The following is a 13,967-nucleotide window of genomic DNA, read 5'->3' on the forward strand; positions in this document are numbered from 1 at the left end:
TTCGAAAGACCTGAACCCTTCGAGGTTCAGCCTTACTCCACTCCATATTCTACTCCACTCCCCAGTTACCAGGGACAAGTTTTCCCTGAAGAGGACCAGGAGTTTGAAATTATGGAAGAACAAACCGGGACAGATTACTATGCAGATGATGAGGACCTGGAGGAGGGAGAAGATGAGCAGGAAATTTACAGAATAGATTCCCCAGTACAAAGCAAAGCCCCAGTTACCGACTCTCCAGTTGATAACCAGCCCCTCCTTAACGAGGTTCTCGCTCGAGCAGCGGAACATTTCCACTTCGACACCCACGGTGTACAGGAGGAAAGGGACTCCGCGGAGGAGTTTGTAGGAGAGAGGAGACCGGTCGCTCAGACCATCCCTATCCTCAAATCCATCCAACGAAGAATAGAGCCTTCCCTGGTGAATCCTAACCTCACCAGAGCTGTCAACCCCAGAATTGAAAAGATTTTCCGGGCAGCCCAGTCTGACCCTCTGTATATAAGGGGACATCTTAAACCAGATTCCCTAGTGGTTACCAACACTAGAAAAAGGGCTGGCACGCCCTTATCTTCATCAGAAGCTCCTCCCGACAAGGAGAGCAAAAAACTTTACGGGTTTGGCAGGAAGGTAGCCTCAACGTCCGCCTACCAAGCAAGGATTGCGAATTCCACCACCCTGTTGGCTAGTTACAACTGCCATCAATGGGAAGAAGTCGCGGCGCTCATTGCCTCTGCTCCAGAACCGTTAAAGGGCCAGCTGGCTCGGATCTCGGCAGAGGGGAGAGCCGTGTCTGGTTGCATTTTAAAAGCAACTTTCGACGCCGCTGACAACGCAGGGAGATTGATAGCAGAAGGTACTGTTATCAAGAGACATGCGTGGTTACGGCAGTCGGGTTTCAAGACAGAAACCCAGGCTTCTTTAATAGACAAGCCAGTGGAACCCGACCTATTGTTTGGGAAAGCGGTCGAAGACGCACTTAAAAATGCCAAAGATGAATATGAGACTCTCAAATCCCTTGGCCAGCTTACCAACAAACCCCCTAACCAGGGGGGAACAGTAATTTTCGTCGCCCACGCAGCCAAAATTCACAAAGAGGCAACTATGCCCAGGGACAGGGTACACAATGGAATAACAACCAGCAGTCTACCCAGAGTTACGGCAGGGGTAACAAGAGAGGTCGTGGAAGAGGCAGAGGCAGCCCCAACAAGGGAGGTGGCACGCCCCCACCAAAACAGTGACGCTCAGTTCAGGGTCCCTTGTCACGCAACCCCAGTAGGGGGACGCATTTCCACCTTCACCCAGGCTTGGGAAGGGATCACCTCAGACAGATGGGTGCTGTCAACAGTATCCGCAGGATATTGTATAGAACTACTGCAGCGTCCCCGGAACCATCCTCCACGACAAAGAGTGCACTCCCTAGAGCATCAAAGGATCCTTCTCGAGGAGATCGCCATTCTGCTAGAAAAGGACGCGATAGAACTCGTCCCAGGACACCAGGTAAACAAGGGTATCTATTCAACTTACTTCCTTGTGCCAAAGAAAGATTTGACAATGCGCCCAGTATTGGACTTACGGCCTGCCAACAAGTATGTCAAGCCCCAAAAATTCCGTATGACCACGCTACAAGAGGTAATCCCCCTCCTAAAAAGGGGGATTACATGGCAACCTTGGATATGAAAGATGCTTATTTTCATATTTCCATGCTCCCAGCGCACAGAAAGTACTTGCGCTTCAAGGTGGACAGTCGCCACTACCAATTCAAGGTACTGCCCTTCGGGATAGCTTCAGCACCAAGGGTATTCACCAAGGTACTGGCGGTGGCAGCTGCACACCTACGCAGGGAGGCAATCCCGGTGTATCCTTATCTGGACGACTGGCTCATAACGGGGGAAACCCCAGGAATTTGCAGGTCAAACATTCAGAGGACTATCGACCTCCTCCACGAATTAGGCTTCTCTATCAACGAGAAAAAGTCAAGTCTGGTGCCAAGCACCTCAAAACAGTTTCTAGGAGCTATCCTAGATACTCAGAAAGGATTGACCTTCCCTTCGGAAGAGAGAATTCGGAATATACTTCTGCAAATTCCGCATTATCAGTCAGGTCAACAGATAACAGTACGCAAAGCTATGCGGTTACTGGGCATGATGGCGTCATGCATTTACCTGGTCCCCCACGCGCGTCTGCGCATGCGTCCCATGCAGGAATGGTTGGCGAAACAGTGGTCTCAGGCAAGTGGTCAGTGGGACGATCTAGTGGTCGTTTCGCCAACACTCGTACAGAGCCTACACTGGTGGACAAGAGAGAATCTCGCAAAGGGGAAACCCTTTTACGATCCCGAAGTACAAGCCGTGGTGACTACAGATGCATGCCTGACTGGGTGGGGAGCTCACCATCTCCACCACACAGCTCAGGGTCTCTGGTCTCACTCAGTAGCCAAGAACCACATCAATCTGCTAGAGCTTCTGGCAGTATTCCGAGCGCTAAAGGCGTTCTAGCCCCATCTACTGAACTTGTCGGTGCAGATCAGGACGGACAGCACGACAGCCATGTTCTATCTGAACAAGCAAGGGGGGACTCGTTCGCCAAATCTGTCCAAGCTTGCCCAGAAAATATGGATATGGGCACTCAGACGGAACATCTTCCTGTCATCGCAACATGTTCCAGGGGAGCTCAATTCCCTAGCGGATGCTCTAAGCAGAGACTCCCTCCCAGAAGAACACGAATGGGTCCTTCACAAAGACGTAGTAGAAGATCTCTTCTCTCAGTGGGGTTTCCCCACTATAGACCTATTCGCCACAAGCGAAAACAAACAATGCCCAGGATTTGCATCCAGGTTCCCCCAGCCGGACTCCCAAGGGAATGCCCTGTGGATGAACTGGTCAGGGATGTTTGCGTACGCTTTTCCACCAACTCCTCTCATCAGGAAGGTGGTGTACAAGATGAACAAGGAATCGATGACGCTCATCCTAGTTGCTCCCATGTGGGCGAGACAACCATGGTTTCCACACCTACGCAGGATGGCGGTGTGCGAGCCCATCAGACTCCCAGCCTGGGACAACCTACTGTCCCAGCAACAGGGTCAAACAGTGCATCAGGAACCCAACTCTATGAACCTAGCAGCATGGCTCCTGAAGTCATAGAGTTTGGACATCTCAAATTACCACAGAGGTGTATGGACATTCTAAAGGAGTCCAGGAAACCAAATACAAGGCACTGTTACTTTGATAAGTGGAAAAGATTCGTTATCTGGTGCCAGAATAAACAAATCGACCCGGTTGATTGCACTCCTTCCAACGTTGTGACATACATGCTCCACCTGCTGGATGCAGGGTTGGTTTTTAACTCGGTGAAAGTACACCTGGCAGCCCTCTCGGCTTACACCACATCCCATAACAGGGTCTCGTGGTGGAAAGTACCAGTGGTTAAAGCCTTCATGGAAGGAGTAAAGAGACTTCACCCTCCTATTTCGAACCCACCGCCAGGATGGGACCTCAACGTGGTGCTAGCTAAGCTCATGGGACCCCCATTCGAACCCATGCATAAAAGTAGTCTCAAACACCTGACTTATAAAACGGCCTTCTTAGTAGCCATTACCTCCATAAGAAGGGTCAGTGAAATTCAGGCTCTGTCAGTGCAGGATCCTTTCTTTACTATCCACAAGGACAAACTGGTTTTACGCACACACCCTAGGTTCTCACCTAAATTCATATCCAAGTTCCATGTAAACCAGTCCATCGAGCTTCCGGCTTTCTTCCAAAACCCGCAAGGCTCGGCTGAGGTGAAACTACACACCCTAGATGTGCGTAGGGCGGTCCTATACTATGTAAATAAAACCAGACCGCTAAGGAAAACAGATCAACTGTTTGTCTCCGTAGCTACAGGCAGAGAGGGGGATCTCGTCTCTAAGGGCGCTATCTCGAAGTGGATTATCAACTGTATACAGCTGTGTTACTCTCTTTCTGAAAAGACTCTGCCTTTTACGCCAAGGGCCCACTCTACTAGAGGCATTGGTGCCACTCTGGCTTTCATTGCAAATGTTCCCCTCGACACCATTTGCAAAGCAGCTACTTGGAGCTCTATTCACACTTTTACTCAGCATTACTGCATTGACACTCATTCCAAGACAGATACACAAGTGGGACAAGCGGTTCTAAGACACCTGTTTGCTCATGACCCTTCTCACATCCCACCTCCTTCTTCTGGTACTGCTCGCTAATCTATGCACAGCATGTGATCTAAGCAGATTCCACAAGCCTCAGAAGGGATACATTACTCACCGTAATCGTATTTCTGATGCTTGTATCTGCTTAGATTCACATGCGACCCACCCTTCCTCCCCTCCGAGAGAAGGCGCATGATTACTTGTAGTCTTACCTTTCTGTCTATCTGCTTGGATTATCTGTACTCACGCTACTCCTCATGCTTCCTCATGTCAGGAAAAATACAATCTGAGGATCCTAGACGCGTGAGGGATCTTGGGTACAGCGGACGTCACACTAGGGATAGTATTACTGGCACGCCTGTGTCGACGCCCATTTTCGACTTTCGAAAAACAAACTGTAATACTCCGCAGCTTCCACTAGATGTCGGCCTATGCACAGCATGTGAATCTAAGCAGATACAAGCATCAGAAATACGATTACGGTGAGTAATGTATCGCATATATATATATATACTCACAACACCAAGAAAGTTATGGTGGGTTTCAACAAAAAAACGTTCACCTGAAATGTGAAAGTGGGAAAGTACATTTGAGCCAAGTCACACATTCCACAACGACACCTAGTAGCCATCATTGGAAGGTCATTCCAGTTCTGAGCCACAACAGCAAGGCATTGTGGGTATGCAAATTATCCTAAATGCAAACCTTTTTCTCCAGGAAATTGTCTTTGTCTAAGAGGGCAGTGCTACTTTATACATAGCTTAATCAACCCAAGACAGACATTTGCAAGGCTGCCAGGGCGACTACATATGTGGGTTCACCCTTATTAGGGATCATCAGTGCAGTGTAGTCCTGACAGCCTTTTGGTTGGAGCATTTAGCCATGTTTTTACAACACCAATAAAGTTATGGTGGGTTTAAAATGGTTTGAAGAAACCCCTTTCATCTGAAATGTGAAAGCAGGAAAGTTCATTTGAGCCAAGTCGCACATTCCACAAAACCACCTAGTAGCCATTGCTGGAAGTTCAGGGTGCACACAAACACGAACATGCAACCATACAAGATGGGACTTGGCAGAAAACAATCTAAACACAAAGAACATGATCTTGAACCTAATCAGGAATTATCTGAACAGTAGGGTTTTTAAAGATCTCCGAAAAGTATTCATATTCGTTTCCAGGCGAATGGTATCCTGTTCTCTGTCTATTCTAAGAATCAGTTGTGTGTCGTCTGCGTAAGCGTAAAAACAATAACCGTGGGAATGAATGAACTTCACCAAAGGGAGAATTTAAATATTGAATAACAGAGGAAATCGCTGATCCCTGGGGGACTCCGCAAGTCATAGGCGAGGGTGCAGAGAGAAAAGGAGGAAGACACATATGCAAAATTTCAATAAAGGAAAAAGACCGACTGCATATATTCTTCTTAACATGATTGCCCACTGATGGCTGATGAAACCCCAGAAAATAGGGTCTGGATAGAAGAACATTTTCAAATATGAAATCATGCACAGGGTCCTGACAAAATCTACATGGCAGCTCAAAATCATGAAGGCCTTGGCATACGACCAAGGGAAAGATCCATAGATACCAACAAATCGTATCTAAGTCTGGATTTATTTCAAAATGTGCATCAAATCTCATAAACTCACATTTTATGTAAGCAAGGCAAGTCACAACTAGGAGCTTGGCATAATAATGATCCTTCCTATGGAAAGACTCAACCCTCTCTCTGTGTGCTCTGTCAGATTGTTTAGGGTTTCCCATAAACCCAGAATAAATCACTTAAAGATACGTCTTGCTTTCCAACCTACTGCCTCTTCATAGCACTCACGGCAGTGCCAGCTATCTCCCTTTCATCCACTTTTGTAAGAGTTTTGCCCACCATTTAAGGCACATTTTCCTTCGAAGGAAGGCAACCTTAGTGAATATGTGTGCCCCGACAGTGAGGCAAACATCAGGAGTTATTGTACACGAGCAATCCAATACATGGGTTAGTTGCACATTTCTACGTATGGAGAAAAGTCCTATGTTTTTGCCCAGCACTGCTTTTTAGCTGAGTGAAAAATTGCTGTATTGGTCCGAAACTCACGAAAGAAAATAACTGCTCAGGAATTACTCACCCACAATGCATATTATTCTGAAAGGAAGACAGTGCAATAAGCAGTGAATAGGTACCAAAGAAAACCCAGAACAAAGGAATATATGTATTGGGCCACAGACAAATAATTCACAAATGGTTGAATCCAGTCAATTCTAAATATTGCAAGGAATTTGAGTAAGATCTTAACCCTGTTTGATAAACAGTGTAAAGTGGGCGTGCCAATTCAATCATATTTCAAAAGTCATAGCTGCCACTTTGACACACATTAGAAGCAGTAAAGATAGCCATGAACTAAGTGAAGGAACTGATAAATCCAACAATTAGACTGCCATCAACTATAGTTGTCCCAGTTGTGAACAGAATTTAATAATGACAGATACCGATTGATTCCAGTCAATGAAATTCTTTGTTGCAATAACAGCAAGTTTTGAGAAGGCACCACTTGCTGCGAAACATACTTCGGCTACTGCACACAATTATAGAAATATGCTTCAAATTACTCTGCTTAATGTAGCTCACCAGACTCGAAATGAATACGTGTGGGGCTACTGTTCCAATAAATATTTAAATCTGCACCATAAATTGTGTATGTACTTTGTGGTTATTCATTCTCATTTTCATTTTACTTCTTCAGACAGTTGTGTTATGATCACAGTGCACAGCAGCTATTCCTGCTTCTGTCACTAAATAATATTTCAAAGGTGTGTTCCAAAGTTTCAGAAATGCACCAAAAATTCAAAAATAAGCACAACATATTGGAAGTTTGATGTAGAATGTTCGAAATAGATGTCGGATTTCACAAGAAACCTTCCTTTTCCAGTAGAAGGAAGATCTCCGTGGAGTGTAGAATCCTTCATATTTCTGCATAATTTTCTAATGATCACAAATTTCAAATTCCACCACTATCTCAGTCTTAGCAAAAAAGCAATCACAATTTTGTGAAAGGCACATGACGTAAGCACCATCATACTGATATAAAGCATGAAGAAAGCAGAGAACTGGGCGACATGAACAATTCTGTCAGGAAACCAACAGAAAAGTAAGACTTGAAGCACAAAAAAGAAACGAGGAAAGCGATATCCACAAAGCATTACAGATGTTTCTAGCCCTGCTGCGAAAAACCACACATTTTGCGATAGAAGCCAGCTACTATTGCGAGGATCAACACACTCCATTGAATTGGGCATGTGCAACCCTTCTTACAAGTGCCTTTACTAATGTTATGTGGTCTTCCTTGTGGAGAGTTCCATATGGGCTTGGCGTGCCTGTGTGGTACCATTAATTCTCATAGAAGGACATTATAGACATCTACTATGATGCTTTTGAAAATAGGTCTACGTATGCGCTTAACCTACATTTGTGTCCTTCTTCTCTTTCTGTCTTGCAGAGGATTGTATGCATTGCAGTGGAGAAAACTACAAAGGCACTGTTTCCAAAACAGTGTCTGGTTATGACTGTCAACACTGGGACATGCAAACCCCTCATAGTCATGGTTACAAACCTGAAATGTAAGTCACAATATGTTCACGCCACGCTGAGAAATGAGAGTGCCTGGGGTTTTGAATTGTGCTCACTGCAATGTAAATTGCCGCTTGGCGTTGATCATCACTACAGAGGGGGGTATAGAATTCACCTAAACTTGGCTTCATTTAAAAATGCAGGTTTTGAGGCTCTCCCTGAATTGCGTATGTCTAGGTTCCAGCCTAAGGTCTAGAGGGAGGGGATTCCAGTGTCTAGGGCCCTGCACAATGAACTGACATCCACTGCATGTCGAGAATTTGATCCTGGGGACTACAATGAGTCCTGTTTCTTCCCATCTTTCACAGGAGAACATTTTGGGATTATTTGGGACAAGTAAACCAGTGTGGCTCCCAGAGGCATATATGCAACTAGGCAAAGGACTTTAAAGGGAATAGCCTGACTGACATCCAGCAAGAGGAGAAACCTCCATGCATCCGAGAAATGATCCCCACATGGGGAGGTTGAGAAACGATCCCACATCTGGGGTCGTGAAACATTCTGTCAGTTGTATTTTGGGAGAGATGCCTGAAGATGAGCCAGGGCTGATGCTGGTACAGTAGCATAGGAGGAGTTTTAGTAGTCAAAACAAGGGCTAACGAGAGCCCCAATGATGGTAAATTCTGCTTTACTAAAGAGAATAACGAAACATCTGGTTTGCCTGGAAAAACAGTCTTTCCTGTTGTTAGAAATCTGGGAAGAGAGGGACATGGGTGAGTCCAATAGTACTCCCAGATCAGAAAGTGGACAGGGTGAGTCACGATATCACCCAAAGACATTGCAGAGGGAGTGAGCAGTTACAAAGCTGAGGAGAAGGCGTCCAGTCTTGTCATGATTAAGCCTGGGCCAGCTACCATTGATCCATGCTTGATTGGTGTCTAGAGAGACATCCAACTGGGAAAATATTTCCAAAGATTGGAGATGTAAAGATAACACATTATATCTTTTGCAGAAGAGTGACACGCAATGTGAAATTGCTGAATTACTCTGTAAAGTGGAAGACTATACAGGTGAAATAAAAGAGGAGAAAAGGGTGATCCCTGGAGTACTCCATAAGTGATGGAGGTTTATCAGATAAGTAGGGGCCCACTTCCTCCGGCTGAGATTTCGCAGGCATAAAAGAGGCAAACCAGCAGCTAGCCAAAGTACAGATGAACTTCTTCAATCATTCGATTGAGTGGCAAGTTGGCAACCTCTGGTCTACATAGAAATGTAAACATTTTATGAAGCAACACAAGAGCAAAAAGCTAATCGCTAGTCAACCTCAGAGATGCCACCTGTTCTCTCTACAGAGCAAACAGAACCTTGTCAAATAATTGAATATCCTCATATGCGGTTCTGTATCTCTCAGGTTTCTGTGAAATCCATGTTAAGGTAAATGGATCCCTCGGACACCTGGATGATATACTGCTGTGAACAGGGAGGTCTTGACAAAAGTGCATAACTTTCCAAGGACACAATATGGTACATTTGTTTGGCTATATCATTGCACCTTTGTACTTGAACATTATTTAAGTTATTCAAACATTTAGACCCTCACTTTGGGATACCCAATAGTTTCATTTTATAGCAAAATTCAAAGATGTACGTATCAGTTTGGCTCAGAGACTAAAGAAAATGTTATGTAGAAAATTATGCTGATTTGGATATTATATCTAACACTCATTATTCAATTGAATATTATACAAAAAGTTTAAACTGCAAGCATAATGAAAACAAATATGTAAGCATAGATGTGTATGTTTTATTTTTATAAAGCACACATAATTACCCCAAATCTTCTGGCACTGTCAAGGAAAGGACAACTGTTTAAAAGATGCAACAGAGTGGTGAACTTCCTAAATATTAGTGTGTTGCATTTCATCCGGTTCTGTAGGAGTCGATGTTCCTGTGTAGCAGAAAGGAGTTCGATATGAAATGCTTTTCCACCCATTTTTAATTGGTCAAACTTGGGAATAGTTAGCACAAAAAAAACGTGTTTGGTAATTCTTTTGTTAATGATGTTAGCTCTTGATTAAAATGTTAGAGTGCTGTCCATGAATACATTTATCCACACGGCAAATGACCTTAAACAAAATTCTTTCTTTTACCAGTAGTCACTGTAGTGAAAGAAGGCCAGGAGATATATGGCTGTGTTTCTTAATTTTCAGCAGCAGTCTCACTGCAGCATTCTGGAATGTCTATGGACGGTTTAGGTGCTTATTGAGAAGTCCCATATAGATGGAATTTCAAAACTCCAATTTAGATGAGATGAAGGCAGTGATTACCATCACATGATTTTGGAAGGATGAGATCACAAGGATCTATTTCAACCTTGAAAAATGAAAAAATAGTTTTTCTTTTTTTTACCACTGAGGAGATCGGGGCATTTATGAATATTTCAGAAACAAAAATGCTTCACAGGTCACTAACAGATGACAATGACTCAGGGCAATTTCCAAGTCATATTGGCCAAAAGCGTGAGCCCCAAGGGCTTGCAAGAGCATTAACAGTTATCACTTCTGTTTTATAGGCCTTTATGGTCAAGGAGTTGTTATCCATAATCGGCTTAACTCCAAGAAGGCATTCTTTAAGAAGAGTATAATAAAAGGTGAGGTTCCTCGGCAATTTTGCCGAAATGTGGGTTTCGTCAGAATAGTGTATAAAAAACGTCTTTTATCCTGAATATGTCATTTAGAATAGAAATCAAAGAAAAGTGGATACATGGAGGAGCCCTGGGGACTTTTAAAAGTTGCAGTTTGAGGTTCAGAGCCTACATGCTCAAGATGATGTACTGATGTTACTCAGGATGGTCTATAGAAATCTCACAGACAGCAGGGAGGTCTTGTAACACTGGGCCCTTTTTTAATGCCATGCTCTGCAACCAAATGCTGTTGATGCATCTATGAACCACAAATAATAATGCACCGATACCAGGATCATCACTTTACACCATAAGAGGAGCTCTGTGTTCCACTTAATTCGCATGAGCAGTATAAAAATAGCATATGCATACTCCTCATTAAATCCTGCATGGTCTCCTGAACCATCCTAATGCAAAGCATCTGATGAGTAACTTGATATTGATATTGATAGTTTTTATTTATATCACGCTCATACATAACTGTTTCAGAGCGTTTTAGAGCGTGACGAAGCAAAGGGAGGGGAACAGCGGAGAACAAAAATACGATCTTACTAGGCCCAGTGACATTAAGAACATGCAAGTGCATGGAACAGGGAAAGAAAATGGGGGAAAGTGCATGGAAGGGGGGTAAGCGAAAACGGCGGAATAGAATAAATACGTGGAATAAATACATAGATAAATAAACTCATTGGGCCTCATTACGAGGTCGGCAGTAAGCGGTTAACGGCAATGGTAAGGGTGCCGTTGCCGTTAACCCCTTACCGCCGCATTACGAGGTCCCTTAGCGAGTCCCGCTAAGGGACCAGGGAGCTAAAAACGGGCCCGCTATTAGCTCCATCCCCATTCCCATTGAGCCCTATGGGGGCTCGAATGGGAATGGGGAATGGTTCTCAGGTTCAACAAGGTTGGAATGACCCAGTAAGTCCCTATTTCAAGAACCCGGACCCTGAATGCGGTAAGGGGGTAGCCATGGTGCTAACAGCACCATGGCTACCTCCAACCTCGTAATGAGGCACATTGAAAAGGGTAGTACAGCCAGACAAGTGGTACGTGCATGAATAGTCAGATAGGGTATATCTGATAAGTGCAGAAGAAGAGTAGGGGACTGTATTGGTGCAGATACAGATGCCAGTGCCAGGGGTGGCCCGAAGGCAGTGCAGGAGGGAGGCAGGTACCTGGGCCTGAAGGACAGAGGGTGGCCAGATGCACAGTGCCGAGAGAAGGAAACAGATCAGCAGGGCAGAATAGGGACAAAGGCAGAAGCTAAGAAGAAGGTCTTGAGGTGCTTCCGGAACCAGAGATTTTTCTCCTCAAGTTTCACGGTGGTCGGGACAACTTTATACAACTTGTATAGTTGTATAAAGCAAGTTAGTGTTCTGGCTATGCTGTACAGCCACATCTGCATGAGGAGAACTACAGGTTATGGGTTATCGTATGGTGTCAGGGTGTGTGCATGGATGATAGCGGAAGACTTGTGTGCTGCTTGCAATTTGAGCTAACATCGAAGTTGCAGGCTAATCAATAGTTGGGTGTTTAGATGGTGTTGAATGCCATTTTGGTGGGTGTTACATTGTTTTGGGAATGTCAGTTCATTGCATATGCTTGTAATGTGGGTCTGGGATTGAGTTCAGGAGTACCTGAGGCAGGTGGCAAGTACCCCATAAGAGCCATTGCAGGTTGTGGTGACTAACATGCACTTTGGATTGGATAATGCCATGGGTTGGCCCTGGTGCCTTTTCTGTGGCACAGCACAGTTTCCCGTAGAACAATGCATTTATCAATAAGACCACTTTATGATTTGGTTCACTCACCTCTTGAATCTGCTCCCTTATTTTCTGTTTGAGGGTAACCTACCGAACACATTTTGTTTCTCAAATGTCAAGTGTGTTTGTTGCCAGTCTAAGTGCTCATGTCATGGACGCCATGTATGAGTGGCCCGTTGTACAAATGAAAACAAAAGCAAAAACTGCTACAGCTTCATTTGACATTAAAAACACTGGTGATCCTTTCTTATACTTTTGGATTGATTTGTAGATTACCAGAAAAGGATCTAAGGATGAATTATTGCCGAAATCCTGATGGAGAACCTCGTCCCTGGTGCTTTACAACTAACCCGGCGAAACGCTGGGAGTTCTGCAGTATCCCACGTTGTGGTAAGTCCCTTTAGAAGAATCCGGATTGGGCACTCAATCCGGCTGTAGTAGAGGCAAGAGTATTTAATATGATTGCTTGACTAGGCACTAGCTTTATCTCAATGACACGCGCTGGCTGATGACAACGAATGCGCTGGATCTGAAATCCCTTGCTTGGGAAGCAGTTGCCCTCCCACTCTAATAGATCATTTTTGACGGTCACGGAACCACACGGCCAAAGAGGTAAATGTTTCTTAAAATGGCTGACTTGACAGTTACTACGTCCTGGTCTTTGTAGTGGAGATTGAATTTCCATTGTATCACTTTAGAACTCTTGATTCATTGTGAATCTGAGAGCATAATTTTTAATAAAATCCTTTCCAAGTTATAAATGGTGATGTCAGGGAGTTAACAATAGTAGTACAATTGTGACTTTAAAAAAAACACTCAATATAACAAAGCAGTTTTGTCAAACAAGCTATGCACTGCAAGAGAAAACACTAGGGGACTCATTCTCCTTATGAGCTGGTAGTAACAGCAAACATTTGGAATTTTAAGTACCTTATTTTTCAAAAAAACAACCTAGCTATAACTAACCATCACATGGGATATTCACCATAAGGGATACATAGAAAGTACTGCATGGGCTGCATAAGAGGTACCTCTGCATCTTGCCCCTTGAGGCAGATATATGTATGTATGTATGTGAAGGTACTGTGACACAGTCACCGTAGCGGAGTGATGGATGGTGACTGGAAATATCTGGGAGTCAGAAGAAGCCACCAGCTGTGAGATGTTACCCTGAAGGTGGTATGTAGAGGGCCCCAGAGCTCGTATAGTCACCTCTGAGGTGCCACCATTGACCTGCTCTGGACTGGAATCAACCATTGATGTAAAGATCTTTGAGGTGACCCCCAGCAGACGTGCACCATGAAGATTGGAGGAAAAGGGCCCAGTACTGTCATTGTTTGAGACGCACAGTTAACAGGAATATGCCCTGTAAATATAATTCTCAAGTAGAGTTTACGAGCAATACATGTCTTATGGGAAAGTTGCCACTACCTTTTGGGATCTGTTCACAAATCCACAGCAAGAGTCCTGGATGAGTAAAACCTTGAGGAGTTAGCCTTAAAGTGGGTCATAGACGATGCCCAGTGAACAACACGTGATAACACGGTAAGACGTGCAGACCTAGCTTAAACTTGCTGTGCAGATCTGCTGGTGGCACATGAGTGCATTTTACAACAGCATTGCCAGCAGGAGCACAAGATCGCCCAGCAGACATAATGCCATGGGTGGACTGGCCTATAGGGAACTCTGGAGATTTCCCGGTAGGACTCTGCACCCTGGCCCTCTTTTGTGCGGCATTTCCACATTTCACCATAGGAAAAGGGTTGGGCTTGATGAAAATTTGTAATTCAAGGCCACTTTGA

The 13,967-nt window shown here is 44.4% G+C and overlaps 1 protein-coding gene across 1 annotated transcript in view; it reads left to right on the forward strand.

The window, feature by feature from the left end:
- The window catches only part of PLG (plasminogen), a 372,393-nt gene that overhangs the window by 163,292 nt on the left and 195,134 nt on the right, over window positions 1–13,967 (forward strand). Inside the window, exons 6-7 of the mRNA XM_069607701.1 lie at window positions 7,649–7,769; window positions 12,437–12,555. Of these exons, the coding sequence (XP_069463802.1) occupies window positions 7,649–7,769; window positions 12,437–12,555 (240 nt within the window). The remainder of the gene's footprint in view (window positions 1–7,648; window positions 7,770–12,436; window positions 12,556–13,967) is intronic.

The sequence above is a fragment of the Ambystoma mexicanum genome, chromosome 4q, assembly GCF_040938575.1.
Source record: "Ambystoma mexicanum isolate Mex_15411 chromosome 4q, UKY_AmexF1_1, whole genome shotgun sequence".
NCBI lineage: Eukaryota > Metazoa > Chordata > Amphibia > Caudata > Ambystomatidae > Ambystoma > Ambystoma mexicanum.